Raw genomic sequence first — 18552 nt, 5'->3', positions numbered from 1 at the left:
GGAGAAAATACAAAAGAACATTTTATTTTAACATGAAAATATCACAAAAATTAGTAAGCCTGAGATGTAGGGTTTTGGTGAAAAACAAGAGGCTTGTAGTGTTTTGGCTGCTGATAAAGATGCATGTATTGATAGCTGGGGTGAAAGCAGAAGAATGCACTTATTTCTTCTGCATGTCAGTATCTTCAGACACAGTAAGCCACATGCACCCTTTCTTTCCTTGTTGAACAGAGGCCGGTCAGCTGTTCTTAGTTCCAGCGGAAGTGGATCTGACGTGGGCGATCAGCACCTTCCTTTACCAATGGCTTATGGAACTCACGTCCTGCACGGGAGTGGATATTTGCCCAACAAAACTCACAGTAATACTGCAGGCAAGTGACATTGGCACAAAAAAAGGGAGCAAATTTCCCACCACAGCGTGCGCCCTGGCACTCATCACACATCTGGTCATCCAGCACATATGGCTTCACCTCCACCTAGAAAAAGAGGGAAGACAAGTCCTGTCAAGTCTGCTTCAGACCCCACTTTAGCACTGATTTAAGAGGTTCATGCAGTGTTCTAGAGAAATGGAGCAGCACTCAATGCTGAAAGGAAGAGGCATATTCTTAGCGTGATAGTTCCGCCATGGTGGTTTAATCACTAAGTCATGACAGACTCTTGCAATCCCATGGACTGTAGCCTGCCAGGCTCCTTTGTCCCTGGGATTCTCCAGACAAGAATACTGGAGTGGGTTGCCATTTCCTTCTCCAGAGGATCTTCCTGACCCAGGAATCAAACCTAGGTCTCTTGCATTGCAGGAAGAGTTTTTACCAATTGAGCTATGAGGGAAGCCCAGTTTCACTACCCTGTAGGTTCAAAGTACATCATTTTGTTCTTGCAGTAATCTTTTTATAGGTCTTAGGTTCATAATTGACCATGTGACTCAACGAGCACTTAGTTTGGTAATTTTATTGTATTTTGATATGTTTCTTCTGAAAACTATTAATTGAATACTATTTACATCACTTTATTCCCCAAATACAAAAAATAATTTATAAAAACTGTAAAATCCTAATTGATTCACAAAACATTCCACCCTCACCTTTCTTGAAGTTGACATCTTTAACACACCTGTGTGTTGATCTTCTCAGAGGTGGGGGTAACCGTGAGTTAAAATGAGCAGGGCATGGAAGACAAATGCACTTACACCTTTGTTCTCTCTTCCCAGCCCCACCGGTGAGATGGCACAACTGTAACAGCCCCTGGTCCTGGCAATGCTGCTCTACTGCAGGTGAGAGCTGTGCCCTGCTCATAAATAACTGGTACCACTAAACCAGAGCTGTGGATGATTCTATGAAAGGCATGTCTAGACTTCTGAGAACTAGTAAGACAGAAGTCAAAGTCCCACTGTGACAGTGTGACTCAGGAGAAGGTCTCAGACTTAAGTCAGCTCTTGATGCTAAAGCTCTTGACCTCAGTTTCCATACCTGTGCGATGAGAAAGGCACCAGACCCTGCTTCCTAGAGTTGTGAGGATTAGATGACGCAAGTAAAAGCATGTAAAACAGTGCTTGGTACCTGGTAAAATACTCTGTGAATTAGCACTGGCCACTATTAGCTGCAACAGCCTTACTTTCTGGCTTGTGAGAACTTTATGAATGACAGGTTACTGCTTCTGTCTGACTGAATAGTGCCAGGCAGTCTAAGATCTCTGCACTTCCTGAGAGGAGAGAAAACTGAGTGTTTAAATGGCTTGGTTTGCCCAAGGTAAAAAAATAATGACCTGATGATTTCTATTTTGAGTGTATTCTACTGAAATACTTGCATGTGTATAGAAAATAAACATATAAGGGTATTTTCTTCAGCATTATTTTGAACAAATACAATAACAAAAAACTGGAAACAACTTAGCTGACTGATAAAAAGAACTGTAGAACATTTGATAGGAAAGTAATGAAATAACATTTTTATTTACATTTGTATTGGTCAAAAAGTGCATTTTCAGTACGATCTTATGAAAAACCCAAAGGAACTTTTTGGTCAACCTAATATTTCATGGTTAGGGTTAGGATAAACCTGAAAAAAAAAGTGAAAGTTAGTTGTTCAGTCACGTCCAGCTCTTTGTGACCCCATGGACTGTGGCCCACCAGGCTCTCCTGTTCATGGAATTCTCCAGGTAAGAATACTAGAGTGGGTTGCCATTCCCTTCTCCAGGGGATCTTCCTGACCCAGGGATCGAACACAGGTCTCCTGCATTGCAGGCAAATTCTTTACCATCTAAGCCACCAGGGAAACCCAGTAAGCTTTGGATCAGCAGCTTACAGGACTTGAATGATTTTCCAATATGCAACTTACACGTTTATCAATATCACCGTGCTGAAGCTGAACAAACCGGGCACTGATGGCAGCAATGTAGCTCTGCTGATTGGAGAAAGCAACTCGACCAGCACCTTTTGGATATTTCAGCTCTGGATCTGTATCAATCCCTGCATAACACACGCCACCATACAGCCGGTCCATGATCATAGCAAGCTCCACTGGAAAAGAAAAGAAGTGCACATCAAATGGGAGAGAACACAGTGAATGAATCAACAGTCTTAAAGTATTTTTTTTTTTTTAAGTGAAAGTCAATAGGATAATGCTCTCTTCTAGATCCAGTCCTCTGTCTTGCACACTAGGGACCATCTGTTCTCACCACAGAAGTGGACTGCTCAGCTGCCCACTGGACCAGTCATATGATATCTAACAGGCCCTGTAGCAGGCACTGCGTCCTACACGGTGCTCCTGACCTTTCACTACCTGTCTATGCGTGCCCCAGTGTGTTTTCACTGACTCAGTAAGTGACGGAAAAGATGAAGTTGCCAACTCAAGAGGCTTGGCTTCATCCTTCCTATTTTTTCTGTTTCCCTCAGTGCATGCAATCCCATGAACTTGATTTCCAGACATATCTAGAATCCAAGTGCTCTGCCTCCATGACTAACATTCTGTTTCAAGGTACCGTTATTTTTCATCAGATCATGGCAATAGCTTTATCACTTCGTTTCTCATCCGTGCTCTTCCCACCCCCAAGTTTATTTTCAAAACAGCACCAAGGGTGATTCTCTTGAAGATATTGCAGATGGCAATGGCTTAACTGAAATTTCTGCTTGGGAACTCTGAATGGAGGCACAAACTAGTCTTCAAAACCACAATCTTCTTCCACCTACTCCAGTGTTCTTGATCTTCTTAGTAATGGTACCACTGTCTACCTAGTAGCTTAAGACTGAAAATTGAGATTGAGCCTTTGCATTTACTTCATAAATACCTGTAACACTTGTTCACTTGGCTCTTCTACTACCACCACCACTAATCCAAGCCACTGCTAACTGTCTCCTGGACTGTAATAACAGGCTTCAGAATTGGTCCACCTATATCTACTCTCAACTCAACTCTCCCCTCCACAAGTCATCAGCTAAACTAGTCTTTCAAAAATGCAAATATGATGTCTCTCTCTTTTACTTAAAAACCCTTCATTGGTTTCCCACTGCTCTGAGGATAAATATCAAATTAGCTGTTAGACTTTTATGATCTGACTGCTATTTACTTTTTCAGTGTCTTCTGTGTCTCTTCCCTCATTCCTTATACCTTAGGTGGTGACTCTGGACTCCCCTCAGTCCCTCTGATGCACTTGGCCTCCCTCCACCGAATGTCTTTGAATATGCTTGACCCCTTTATCTGAAACACACTCCACACAAACTCCTTCTGTTCAATCTTCATATGTCAGCTCAAATACAGGTATTTTGAAAATATTAGGCTACATCACGTTTCCTTGCTTTATGCCCTTCTGTTTCCTATAGTGCGTCTTTGTAGTAGGTGTACCTGTAAGTATTTGCACGTGTGAACAGTCCTTTAACATGCACCTCCCATACTGGAAGAGGGTGTTCTCAGTGATGCAAGGAGCTAACACACTTCACAAGGGTGCACAGTATCATAAAACCTGCTTGTACTGTGGGCATTTATGTCTATAATTATGTACCATATGACATCTTCTGGTAGATCTCTGGATTCTGATGACTGATGAACATAAGTCTGTCATTCAGGTATCTAAAGTGTCTTTCAGATATCAGAATCAACCTGCATCAAATAAACAGACCCCAAATTCTCACATCTTGGACAGTTACACTTAAGCAGACTTAAGTGCCTGAGTGGATTCTTCTTATAGAGTCTGTCTGGAGTTAGCTATACATAGTGATAGATGGTTGTCCTATTCTCCAGTTCCTTAATGGTCTCAAGAGCAGTTTTTAGAATTTGTCTCGATTCTCCAGCAAGCAGCTGTTGGAGGAGAATCTGCCCTTAGCTGATCCAGTGGTGATATATACACAATAGGTGCCCAATGTTTACTGAATCAATTCATGTTAAATGATTTTTGTAAAGAAACAAAATTTGTTAACATTCTACTTACCAGCCCGCAATGGCCTAGGAACACCTCCAACAAAAATTGTTTTTCGAGGATCCAAAGGCTGAGAACCATCCATCACAAAGTCACTATCACTCAAATTCCAAGGACGGATCTGAACCTGTGAAGAAGATGATACTACGGCCTTAGGTCTCGCTGCTTTAATAGCTGATGAGCTTTCTGCCAATTGTGGTGCTTTCATAATTCAGAATTTTGGACAGATGGTTTGGGAAACAAATTGTTAATATTGTAATCTAGATACTGTAAGTTATATGAAGTTTTAAAAACCGAACCCTTAATGCAGTAGTTTTTTCACTAATAATCATTTCAAAACAGTTTTTGGAAAACTTTCATTTGTAGCTTCAAGTTTGAGTAGCATTTACTTACAGGTTTGTCCTTGATGGTTGGGCTGGAAACACACAGATAGAGTTTTCCATCCTCTTCAATACAAGCATCAATCAGTGCCTGAACTGAGCTCTCTTCTTGAAAGAGAAGGAATGCATAGCCTGTAACAGCCATGAAAATGAGGCAGTAAGTCAAGGTCAGTGATTTCATCCCAAACTTCAGTACTGTTTAGAAAACACACACCTTTGAAGTAGATAAAAAATGAACTATCAAATAGGACTACAATCATTACATTTCTATTGGAGAACACAACAACCTGTAGAATACACACAAACACAAACACTCGGTAAATTAACTACTTTATATAGAGCATTTAGTATCTGATATTGTACTAAGAGCTTCACATAAATATTTGATTCTCAGACTAAGTCCATGAAACATTATTCCCAATTTACAGAAAAAAAGAAAAACAAAACAAACCCTGAGGTGTCAAGTGGTTGAATTACTTGCCCAAAGCCAGTCACATAAGCAAGTAGTTGGTTGATTAATTGCAAACCTAGATCTGCTCTAAGGTTGATACTGTCTCCTTAAACAATTTGGCTGGATTAACCAGTTGAGTCCAGCAGAAGCTACAATTTTCTTCAGGTGCCCTCAGGGAAAGACAAGTTCTAGAGCATACTCTTGGGCAGGTGGGAGGAGCACATGTGGAAAGGCCCTGGAATTCCTGTAAGTAGGGGAAAATTCCATAGTCAACCTGACCACTTCTAAATGATACTAAGAAAACTCTCTTAGGGAGGCTGGAATGAAACAGATTCCTTCAGGATGGGTCAGACTTTTAAATCAAGTCTCAAAGTGGCTGAGCAGCAGAACACTTTTTCCAAACAGTATGGAGACTGGGTTTGTACTTTGGAGTCAAGTTCTTGCTTAGATTCCTATGCTTTTTTGGAAATATGCCCTTCCTCCTTTCCTTGTGACAACCAGTTGTCAATCTTTAATCAGATATTATGTATCCATCAGGCAGAACAGACTTCATTATAAAAAGAAGGCATCAAAATTTACAAGTTTACTATTATGTGATTATTCCCAGTAGCAGATAACTATAAGTGACCTAAAAACACCCCTTTCCCTTGACAAGATTTCTATGCAAACAAATTTAAAGCAATGAAATCTAGTCCCAGTATGAAAATGCCATCATACAGGCCATCCATGTTTGTTCCATTAAACAATGGGAAGAGTGAGTTCATGTTTTACTAGAAGTTAAAAAAAACACAGCTTATTGCCAATAATCACTTTCAGTGCCACAAAGATCTGATATGACACACAAAAGAAGTACTTCATTTTAATAAAATTACTATATTTGATTGCACAAATAAGCAATCAAACCATTTCTATTTCTACACAAATAGAAACTTCCATGTGTATGATTATGCAAGATCAGAAACATATCTTAGACTTTTATCATTGTTGGAAACATCTGGAAAAAATGAGAAAATAAAGACTGGCTTTCTATATGTGAAGGCATTAATTTTGATACAAGCTACGGTTCTGAGAGCTATAACTGTTTTGTAATAATGAAGGGGTATAAGATCAATTTACTAAAAGAGCATTTTAAATTAAATTTTTAATGTTATGTTTTATGATGTTAGTTTTTATATTAATATTTTAAATTGCTAAATTATTTTTGTGATTATTAGGAAATAAATATTTGTATCACAAAAATTAAGCAATATGGCAGATAAATTTTAATCTAGCTAAGGCAAGCCACTAAATATTAAAATAGTCTCACCAAAAATACCACCTAACATGTTCTTTAGAATTTATCAGTGCACGCTAATGTTTACATTCAATCCATGGAGTTGCAAACAGTCCCAAATGACTTGGCGAACAACAATGTTTACTCAAGGTGAACCTTATTCACTGCAAAGGACAGGTGTGTATAAGTGCGGTTCAGCATTCAAGGGCTCAAGTCACTACCTCAATTACAAGGCAACTTCATCAACTGGATGTTTCTACACCAGTGTTTTCCAAACCACGGAATGATGAACTCCAGCAATGACAAAAATGCACGAACGTGCAAGGTTTAGGAACACTGGTCTTTGGCAATGGGTACAATCAACTATAACTGTACCAAAATACTATGATTTGCCACTACTGATTTTTTGTTGTTTTTCTTGTTTTCAGTTTGAGAAAATAACACCACAAAATTACAATAACAATAACAATGCAATAGTAACAATGACAGCAGCTCTTCTGTTTCATGAAATCAGAAATCAACCTATCTGACTAGGCTTAAATCCACCCCTTATCTGAACAAGAAGTCCATGCAGAAAATGTGTACCTGTCTTGATAGAAACTAATTCCAGTACCTTTCTAAACTTGTACTTCAATCCCTGCCTGTAACTCTTCTGAACAGCTTTTTTAATCTATCTAAATTGCACAATCTCCTTCAGATTTAGTTCAAATTTTCACAGTGAAGCTTTCCTCTACCTACTTCAGGCCAAAGGATAAACCATCCTATAGTATTTCTAGTTGTTTATATCACTTATTAGGCAAATTTCAACCCATGAATTACTGAGGATACAAAGATGAGTAAAGACACAGTCTGACAGATTATTGGAAAAATTCAAAATTAATAGGTTCTGACATTAATAGATATAACTCATGCTGTGTTGTGGGAGAAACACGGGATATCCGGAGATGTGGACAGACTAAGTCATATGTCTGACATGGTCCAGACAAAGGATGATGGTAATTTAGGCAGAAACGTCCAGAACTAACAGGCATTTTTATTGAACATTTGGTAAAATAAACTATAAAAGACAAGATCATAACACTGAACAACAGATTAAAACCAAGCTAGGAAATGAACATCTACATCAACATGAAGCTAGCTTTCTCTCTAAACCAAGGATGCAAGACCTCCAGATCCAGCAAAGTCCAAAATCATGTGAAAATTTAGAGTACATGGAGAGAGGTCCATAGGTATAAGTAGATTCTAAAAGCTGCCTGAGATCCAGGCTCGAAGGATTCCATAAGATTTAAAGGTTCGGTTCAGTTCAGTCACTCGGTTGTGTTCGATTCTTTGCAACCCCACGGACTGCAGCATGCGAGGCCTCCCTGTCCATCACCAACTCCTGGAGTTTAATGTATGTGTGTGTATACATATATATGTGTGTGTGTGTATATATATAAATCACATATATATAAATCACTGCATTATTCCATTCTCTAAAAAACGACACCACTCATAGGAGTTCTATAATTCTCAATGATAAAGGTGGAGATGGCCTGAACAATTTATCACCAGAAAGCCTGAGCTGGTTTTTGGATGCCAATAACTCTGACATGTTTCCTTTCCCAGAGTCGAAATCAGCTTATTCAATAGATCTACTGGAGTCTTTTCCCCAGGCTTGAAAAATCCACTCAGCCATGAGAATAATGGTGTACTTTTTTATTTCTAAAATTACATTTGAATGATATTCAAAGTAAAGTCTTTCAATCTACCCCTTTCTTTCATTCACCTATGAGGATCTGCCACGACTGGCTGGATTCAGGCTAAATTCTCTCCCCCTGCTCACTCCAGGCAGGTGATTCTTCCTCTGCCCACTGATGGTGGCATCACTTTGCTCAAATGAATATTAGCTCCATTTGTGATGTCTCTTCTCTGGATCAGTCACTGCAGTATCCTAGCAATACGTAACTCTGCACATCTTATCTCTTTATGTAACTGAGTTTTTCCTGACCATTCGTTTTCTTCTCTATCTAAATTCACCAACAGAGTATATATTACTCTCTTGTCATCTCTGGAACACTTAAGGACAACTTGAAATATTCATGGGTTTGTATTTTATTCTCACTTCATGCATTTCTTAATAACCTCAGATATGCAGATGACACCACCCTTATGGCAGAAAGTGAAGAAAACTAAAGAGCCTCTTGATGGAAGTTAAAGAGGAAGGTGAAAAAGTTGGCTTAAAGCTCAACATTCAGAAAATGAAGATCATGGTATCTGGTTCCATCACTTCATAGCAAACAGATGGGGAAACAGTGGCTGACTTTATTTTTTGGGGCTCCAAAATCACTGCAGATGGTGAATGCAGCCATTAAATTAAAAGATGCTTACTCCTTGGAAGGAAAGTTATGACCAACCTAGACAGCATATTAAAAAGCAGAGACATCACTTTGCCAACAAAGGTCTGTCTAATCAAGGCTATGGTTTTTCCAGTGGTCATGTATGGATGTGACAGTTGGATTATAAACAAAGCTTAGTGCAGAAGAATTGCTGCTTTTGAACTGTGGTGTTGGAGAAGACTCTTGAGAGTCCCTTGGACTACAAGGAGATCCAACCAGTCCATCCTAAAGGAGATCAGTCCTGGGTGTTTATTGGAAGGACTGATGTTGAAGCTGAAACTCCAATACTTTGGCCGCCTGATGCGAAGAGCTGACTCATTTGAAAAGACCCTGATGCTGAGAAAGATTGAGGGCAGGAGAAGAAGGGGATGACAGAGGATGAGGTGGTTGGATGGTATCACTGACTCAATGGACATGAGTTTGGGTAAACTCCGGGAGCTGGTGATGGACAGGGAGGCCTGGCACGACTGAGTGACTGAACTGATACATTTCTTAATTTTACTGAGCGGAGACACTTTTTTATATGTCTATGCCCAAGCTACTGAGAAGGATACCTTAGGCAGAAAAACGACTCAAATATTTGTTGATACAAGCCTTTGAAATCATTATCAAATCATTACAGAGAAGGCATAGCAAGTCTCTGATGATTCTTGACTGGCTTGAAGTGCAACAGTTTTCAGAAACATTCTGCCTCACTCGATACATTGTTACCGACCTCTACAAATTACTCTATTAGTTTTTAATACAAAGATGTACTCATATTCAATTCTAAAAGAAAACACAGAGTAATTGATATTATTTCTTTGTGAAAGGGAAAGGACTGTGGCTTGCCAGGTTCCTCTGTCCATGGAATTCTCTAGGCAAGAACATTGGAGAAGGTAGCCATTCCCTTCTCCAGGGGGTTTTCCCGACCCAGGGATTGAACCTAGGTCTCCTGCATTGCAGGCAGATTCTTTACCTTTTCAGCCACTAGGGAAGACCAATTGTTTCTTCAGCTCTCATATAACTTATTCCTTAGCAAATAGTAACAAAAAAACCCTCTTACCTTTTGGTGGAAAATAGGACTTGCTTTCTGCTTTATGAGGCCAATCCACGACCAAAGGCCCAAATCTTCTGAAGCTAGCAGTTATTTCATCTTAAGAAAGTACAGTAACATGCATTAGGAATTAATTTTAATGATTCATTCTAAAAAATCTGTATTTTGTTATTTTAAAAGATTTAATATTTTAAAGTGCCAAATAGCCTAAGATAAACTAGAATATAAATACTAGAAACATGTTAAGATTTAATATTTTAAAGTACCATATAGCCCAAGATAATATAAATATAAGCCCAAAAATATAAATGCTAGAAAAAATGTCTAATATCATCATTAAAATGATACACAAAACTTAATCTAGTTAGTCAAAGTAGTTTTTAAGCCGCATATTGGTTAGAATAATCAGTTCAGCATGACTTCTAAAATATTATATAATACCATATGGACACTAAGGGATTGACAGTATAGCAATCATAAATAACACTGACTTGAAAAACATGCCGACATTATATCAAATTAAAGATCCATAAAGATCTTGATAAAGTAACATATTGTAGGGAAAAAAAGGTCTGCTGAACAAGACACATAAAGCCTTAATATTTCTAAAATATACTAGGGTCTATACATGCCTGGTAGTTTCACTGAAAGATGTAGAGGTCAAATTCAATGACACGTTCATACTTATTTATCACATGGAAACTTTTTGGTACAGATCAGTATACAGAATAAGTCTGTGGATATTTGAATTATAACTGAAAAAAATTCCCAAAATGTAGTACTATTTTCTCTATTATTACACTGTAAACGAGAGTGGCATATTTCCCACAGTCTCACAAGTATTAGTTTCAGTATTTTACATTTATCTTGAATTATCTTTCTTTAGTTATTATTACACAGGATAATTTTTACATATGCTTATTATTCTTTATAAAATCTGAATTTCCTGTTTATGTACTGTTTCCATTCCATTCCTTGTTTAGGTTGTATAGTCTTTTATCTGTTTCTAAAAGTACATTTACACTTAAGTTTAATTTTTGATTCTTATACATTAAAGCTGCATGGTTGGTTACCTTTAATTCATTGTGTGTGTGTGTGTGTGTGTGGGTTTGTGTGCATGCGCGTGCATGCATTACAGTCATATGAAAAGTTTTTAAGTTTTCATAAAACTATGAAAAGTTTTAAAGGTTAAGTTACATATATACAAAAAGTTTGGTCATATGTGTTATGGTCATACAAAAAGTTTTTCAAAGTTTTAAATAAATATATAAAATAAAAAGTTTAATGTAATTAAATATGTTTTATATTTTAAAAATAACAGATATGAACTAAATGAAAATCTGATTTATAAAAAAATGCTCACAGTAACGATATGTAAAATATACAAAGTAAAGAAACAAACTTAGATCCCCATTCACACTATATTTCAGGTTTTTTCTTTAGTATCACAAGTCATCATTTTACCTTCATCAATGTCTGGAGGAAGACCACCAACAAAAACTTTTCGAGAGAAACGTTCTATTCGCTCTCCATTCTGATGAGCTGAGTAACATGTGGGTGAATTTAAAACACCAACTTGATCATTATGCCCATCATCCAGCAAGCCATCATCTATTGGAAAGAGGGAAGAACGACCTAAAATATAAGAACAAATATAACCTGAATCTCAGATCTAAGAAAGTGATAAAAGTCAGGAATAAAAAGCAACAATTAAAGGCTTGAAAATGAAAGTGAAAAAATAAAAAGTGAAAGTGACATAGGGATCAAAAACTAAGGAACATTCGGATAGCTTAAACGTTCAATTACCTGAATTCAGGAGAGACGTTGTTTGAGCGATGAGTTAGAAACAAACACGGCCATATGATAACAATTATGTCATGAACAAACACTAGATCATTTCGATTTTTTGTGGAAAACAGCAAGAATCTGCTGTATGGGGATGGTTAAACTGGATATGTAATGGAAGAAACCTTTTAGAAATTGGTGGCAGACAGAAACGACACAGACTAAACTGATAAGAAAACAACAACAACAAAACACTTGCAGACCACAGTAAAGAAGGATGAAAGTACCAAGTTACACTTGCATATAAGATCCTGATGTATTGCATGTGTGTCAGTTACATGACAGGGTGGACAGAGATTCTGCACAAATGCAAAACAGAAGAGGCTCCCCTCCAGGACTTCGATCCCCACCTGAGCCCACCCTTCAGGACACACCCTTGTACAGGAACAGACTATATAATCCTCTGTAGCAATCCTGATGCTAGATTCTGTGGGGATCACAATAAATAAATAAGTAAGATGACCTGGTAAAACAGTCTCTAAAGTGCTTCAGAGGAAGTGTGCTGGAGGAAGGGAGTAACCTGGCTAATAAACAGGCAATTTCTTATATCCCCAAGTGAAACTGGATAGCAGTTGTGGTAACAGGGGAAAATAGAGTTAAGAAAACGTAGGCTAGTAGAATATTTGTAAGAAAATGGTTTTGAATAAATATTTCAAGTGGAAGGAGAAACATAAGAGAGAGAAGGAGAAAATGAATTTATTTAAGAAATAAGAGTCATGTTGGCTGAAACATGTTGCAAAAAAGGAAAATAAAAGCTAGAAAAGCACCCTGGGCTAGACAGAACACTTAACCTTGAATGTCAGGCTAAAGGACATATTTTATTTAGTCAGCGACAAAACAAAAAGGAACAAACAAAAAACAGGTGCTCAAGCACGATAATAACTTTTCCTGTATTTTTGGCAAATATGGTTAATGTGGTGAGAAATGAGCCAATCAGAAGTCCTTCAAAAAATTCAGGAAGGATGGACAGTTGGAGGTACCTGAAGCAGTGAAAAGTAGATGGGAAATGAAACAGAAAAAAAGAATGGAAAGGAGGAATCAGAAGGTTTTAGAATATGAGTGGTAAAAATCATTAACTAAATAAATATAAGGAGAGTAAAGACCTGAAACTGCGACAGGAAAGGGCTGCATCCTAGACATGTGAAAGTTCACAAGCTTCACATCTGAGATGTTCAGAAATGTGGAGAAAGAAGAGTCACATTTTTGAGCAAGTAATCTGGGGTCAACTCACCAGTAAACTGGTGAGAGCTTAATGTTCTTTATAACATCACTGATAAGAACCCCAGTGAGAAATGATAAGGAGAGCACCTCAGGAAACTTACAAGGGAGAAATCAAAGAATAAAAAAAGCAATGAAGGAACAATGTGAGATGTTAAGATAATGATTTGAGAAAAATGACAAGTTGAAGACATGCATGATCTTTGAAGGCAGTAGCATTAGTAAAGCTGCTGGTAGAGTTTTGTGAAGTACAGACATTGAAGAAGTTTATTACAGAAAGAAAAAGAAAATAAGGATGTAGGCAAGGTATTTTTTTTTTTCCTTCAAGATGCAGTAAAGGATTTTTTAAATGAGGAGAAAATGCATATAATCTGTAGTATGTCTTAATATAAACTATAAATATTCAATATAAAGTGTCATTAATGTGCTATCATCTTGAAAAGTATGGTACATAATGATGCAAATGATATAACAAAGACAGTCTGAAATGTGATGGCCTGCATAGAACTGGGGTTGTTGGGCTGAGGAGGGGGTGACATGTCTGTGAGCTATAGCTAGCTAGATGTCAGAAATAAGAATTTTAATTTTATAAGATCAAAAATAGGGGGAAAGATCATATTTGGTATAGGAAACAAATTATTCTGCATATTCAAATTCAATTTAACAAGGTGTTCTGAAATATACCCATGTTCACTGAGTAAGTCTATGAATATTTAACTTTCCCAATACCTTTGCTATCAGGAATAAAGACCATGAAAAACAAATGTCAATATTCCTTGTGATCAATAGAAAGAAAGCTCTTCAAAATGAAACTATTTTCCTTAAAGAGAACCTCATCAAGAACCATCACAAGTAATATTAGTTATGAATAACTAGTTCAACTTTCTATGGTTGGACTTTAAATGAATAATTCTGTATTTTAAGAAGAATAAGATGAGGTAGAGAAACAACCTCAATATTTAGTTTTTGATTAAAACGATAAATCCAAATTTTATACTTATTTCAGACATGCCAATACTTAAAACAGAAATACTGAATGCAGTGATAAAGAAAATCACTATATAAGCAATATCAGAGAGGTGACCCAAAATGACTTAAAATTTTTCTCTTAACTATAATATTTTAAGTATACTCATTATATACTAATGAATTTTTCTGTATTCTCCAGACCAGAATACTGGAGTGGGCAGCCTTTGCCTTCTCCAGGGGAATATTCCCAACCCAAGGATCGAACCCAAGTCTCCGGCATTGCAGGCAGATTTTTTTTACCAGCTGAGCCACAAGGGAAGCCCTATTCTGCATTACTAACTATAGTATTCTAACTATAGATACTGTCTAAAATACCGCAGTTAATATAGTAACTATCAAAGATCTAAGTGTAATCTATGTCTCAAATCTATTAACCAAAGTTCAGGTGAACAGAAGATACAATGAAAAGGCTGGGAATATGTCATATACTGGCCATACTCATGATAATCTTTATTGCTGGGAAATCACGACCACTTTCCTTCTAGAAGCCATAAAAGCTCTAGAGTTAAATACTCATTTAAAAGAGGAGTTAACTAAACATGTATCATCAACAAAAATACTGTTTTTCATCTTTCCAATTATCCTTCCCTGTAACCCAAATTAACATGACTATAAAAGAAGAACCACTAAATAATTATGCCTTCCATGTACTTCAAAAATACTTTCTAAGAAAGAATAAAAAAAGAAAACTAAAATTACCAATACTAAGTATGAAAAAGCAGACATCAATCAACACAAAATGTACGGTTTTTAACAGACTGAGGAAATTCCCATCTATTCCTAGTTTCCTCAGAGGTTGTTTAAATCATGAATAGCTGCTGAATGTTATCAGATATGCTTTCTATATCTGTGGTATTTCTACGGCATGCACATATGCATGGTATTTCTAATTCCTTCTGTTTATGTGGTGAATTATAGTAAGTGATTTTCAAATGTCAATCTTACATTTCTGGGATAAATCCCACTTAATCATGATACATTTTCCATTTCTATAAATTTCTGGATTCAGTCTATCAATATTTTCTTTAGAATTTTTACCTTTATTTCATGAGGGATACTGGTATACGGTTTTCTTATAATATTCTTGTCAGGTTTTAGTATCAGGGTTATAAAATAAGTTAGGAAAAGCTCTACTTACAAACACAAATGCAAGCAAATTAGCTTACACTAAGATACCTAAAATGTACAATAAAATTTTAAAAAGTAACTATGGTAGTTACAATAAATATTATAGATATAAGCAATAAGAGATGAAAGAGAAAAATAGGACTACACAACGTTGGCCAATCACTGCCAGTGAAAGAGTGTGAGATGGCCTCTATGTTGCCAGGCCTATTCAACAGGTCACCAAGATCTCCTTTCAAGATGAAAGCAACATAATAGAATGCATATTCCTGTAAACAGGACTCAAAAGTACACCTTCTCCAAAACCAGGAAATCAGCAAAGATTTTGTAGTGAGAAAAACTGCAGCCACCACAAATGTGAGCCTCATTTATGATGTGCATCATGATTTCATGATCCTTTGGGGCTTCCCAGGTGGCTCAGATGGTAAAGAATCTGCCTACAAAGCAGGAGACCTGGGTTTGATTCCTGAGTTGGGAAGATCCCCTGGAGGAGGAGATGGCTTCCCATTCCAGTATTCTTGCCTGGAGAATTTCATGGACAGAGAAGTCTGGCAGAGTCCATGGAGTTGCAAAGAGTCGGACATGACTGAGCGACTAACACATACCCATACAATCATGATTCAAATTACTCACTTTAAAGTATTTTTTAAAAAATCATTAGAGAATGCATGTAACTTCTCTATATCCATATAAAAACTGCTGTTCTATACAAGCAATAATAAAAACTCTACTATGAGCATCCTTAAACTGAAGACAGAACTAAAGACAAACTTACATATATGCTTGTATGACTGACAGTTACTCCTCAATATCTGGTCCTCTTACGTGTGCAGGTGTATGTGTAGCACAGATGGATGCAGTTAGAGAAGTAATGGGCAATTACTAACTTTGACACTGGTGGCTATGCTAATATGCCCAAAATTAATCATTATACTTTGCTTTTCAGACTGTAGCCTTATTCTGGATGCCCAGAATAAAGACATTTCCCAACACAGAAACACAGCAGGGACAGGCAGGAGAGGAAAACAAAGTATTTGTGCAAAAAATTAGTCAGTTTATAGTTTAAAGGTAAGCATGGTTCTTTGATTTTAATGTATATCCTGTACTTTTATTTATTGATTGTTGGTTTAAAAATTAAAGCAAATGCAAAACAAAGTATTATTATTAACAAAGAATATTCCTCCCATGCCTCAAGATCCTAGCAGCCACTCCACTGGGTTAAATAACCCACCAGTGTGATGGCATGAATTTTATTTCATATGCAAGGATTAAAAAAAAACTTTCAAAACAACAGAAATAGGTCTGGAACTGATCTCTCTCAAGCACCACCTGTGGAATTAGATAGAATCACTATCCGGAATGTTTCTCCAAAGAACTAAGACAGGAGCTATATTTATTACTTAAAAATGTTTTGCCCCAATAATAGGTTTGTCCTTTCTCACAGGGAATAAGATATTTAATTTTTAAAACATCAGTTAAAACTTAGTACCCTATATGTCTTTGTAAACTAATTGCTAGACATAATATATTTGGGTTAAAATTGAGTTCACACTAATAAACTATCAGAAAGAGAAAATAAGAAACTAATCCCATTTATAATCACATAAAAAAGAATAAAATACAAATGAACAAACTTAACTAAGGAAGTGAAAGACCTATACTCTAAAAACTGTAAGGTGCTAAAGAAATTTAAGATGACAGAAATAAGTGGAAAAATAGACTGTTGTCATGGATTAGAAGTGATAGTTAAAATTTCCATACTATTCAAAGCAATCTACAGATTCAATGCACTCCCTATTAAGATACTAAAGGCATTTTCCACATGATTAGAACAAATGATTCTAAAATTTGCATAGAACCCCCCCAAAATCAAAAAACAAAACTTTGAATAGCCAAAGCAGTCTTGAGAAAGAAGAACAAAGCTTGAGGTATCAGGCTTCTTGATTTTAAACTATACAACCAAGCTAGAGTAATAAAAACAGTATGGTACTGACACAGAAAGGACACACAGATCAGTGGAACAGAAAACAAAGCTCAGAAATAAACCGACATGCTCATGATCAATTAATCTGCATGGCAAAGAAGGCAACAACACACAAGGGGAAAAGACAGTCTCTTCAAAAAACAGTGCTGGGAAAATGGAATAGCTACACAAAAAGAATGAAACTGGATTACTTTCTCACACCATATGCAAAAAAATAGTCAACATTGATTAAAGACTTAAATATAAGACCTAAAACTCCTACAAGAAAACATAGACAGTAAGCTCTCTGACTCTGGTTTAGGCAATATATTTCTTTGAATATGTCTCCTCAGGCAAAGACACCAAAAGCAAAAATAAATAAATGGGACTACATCAAATGATGAAAAGCTTTGCACAGTGAAGGAAATCAACAGAATGAAAAAGCAATCAACTGAATGGGAGATGACATCTACAGATGATAGTAAGGGGTTGATACCAAAACATATAAAGAACTTACACAACACAGTATCAACAACAACAAAATTTTAAAATAAGCAGAGGACCTGAATTGGCCTTTTTTCCAGAGATGACATCCAGATAGCCAAAAGACACACAAAAAGATACTCAACATCATTAATTATTAGGCAAACCACAAAGAGATGCCAACTCACTCCTGTCAGAATGGCTATAACAAAAGGGCAAGAAATAACAAGTGTTGGCACGGATGTGAAGAAAAGGCAACTCATGCAATGTTGTTGGAATATTACTCAGCCATTAAAAAGATGAAATCTTACAATGTGCACTAACACAGATGACCTAGAAGGTATTAATTACATTAAATGAAATAAATCAAAGAAAGATACTGTATGATTTTACTTACATGTATAATCTGAAAAACAACATGAATACACAAAACAAAACAGAAACATATTCAGATACAAAGAATAAACTGGAGGTTGCCAGAGGGGAGGAAAGTGGAATAAACGAAATAGAAATAGGTAAAAGGAATAAGGAGGTTTAAATTTCCAGTTTATACATAGAGATGTATCAATAATGGACAGCATAGGGAATATAGCTAATAATACTGTAATAATTTTGTATGGTAACAGATGGTTACTAGACTTACCATGGTGATCATTTTCCATAAAATACTGAATTACCATGCTGTGCATCTAAAACTAGTGTAATATTGTATGCTGCTGCTGCTTAGATGCTAAGTCATGTCCAACTCTTGTGACCCCATGGAATGCAGCCCGCCAGACTCCTTCTGTCCAGGGGATTTCCCAGGCAAGAATATTGGAGAGGGTTGCCATTTCCTTCTACAATACTACTGCATGCAAATTATAATTCAATAAAAAGGTGAAAAAAGTAGTTATCAAAGATGAAAATTGTCAGCCTTTATGTCGTAATGAGAGGATTTGGTAGTAGTGATGTTAGGGAGTATATA

At 36.6% G+C, this 18552-nt stretch overlaps 1 protein-coding gene across 6 annotated transcripts in view; it reads right to left on the bottom strand.

Annotated features, from left to right (window-relative positions):
• The window catches only part of CPEB2 (cytoplasmic polyadenylation element binding protein 2), a 68832-nt gene that overhangs the window by 3513 nt on the left and 46767 nt on the right, over window positions 1-18552 (bottom strand). For all 6 annotated transcript variants that reach the window (XM_070791814.1, XM_070791816.1, XM_070791817.1 and 3 more), the window contains 6 exons: window positions 11390-11560; window positions 9935-10024; window positions 4801-4919; window positions 4420-4534; window positions 2334-2515; window positions 1-476 (listed from right to left, as the gene is read on the bottom strand). The exon at window positions 1-476 is cut by the window's left edge and continues 3513 nt beyond it. In XM_070791814.1, the coding sequence (XP_070647915.1) occupies window positions 249-476; window positions 2334-2515; window positions 4420-4534; window positions 4801-4919; window positions 9935-10024; window positions 11390-11560 (905 nt within the window). In that variant the 3' untranslated portion in view covers window positions 1-248. The remainder of the gene's footprint in view (window positions 477-2333; window positions 2516-4419; window positions 4535-4800; window positions 4920-9934; window positions 10025-11389; window positions 11561-18552) is intronic.

The sequence above is a fragment of the Bos indicus genome, chromosome 6 (genome assembly GCF_029378745.1).
Source record: "Bos indicus isolate NIAB-ARS_2022 breed Sahiwal x Tharparkar chromosome 6, NIAB-ARS_B.indTharparkar_mat_pri_1.0, whole genome shotgun sequence".
NCBI lineage: Eukaryota > Metazoa > Chordata > Mammalia > Artiodactyla > Bovidae > Bos > Bos indicus.
Note: the sequence above shows the minus strand (reverse complement) of the source record. Positions and strands in the feature narration are given on the sequence as shown.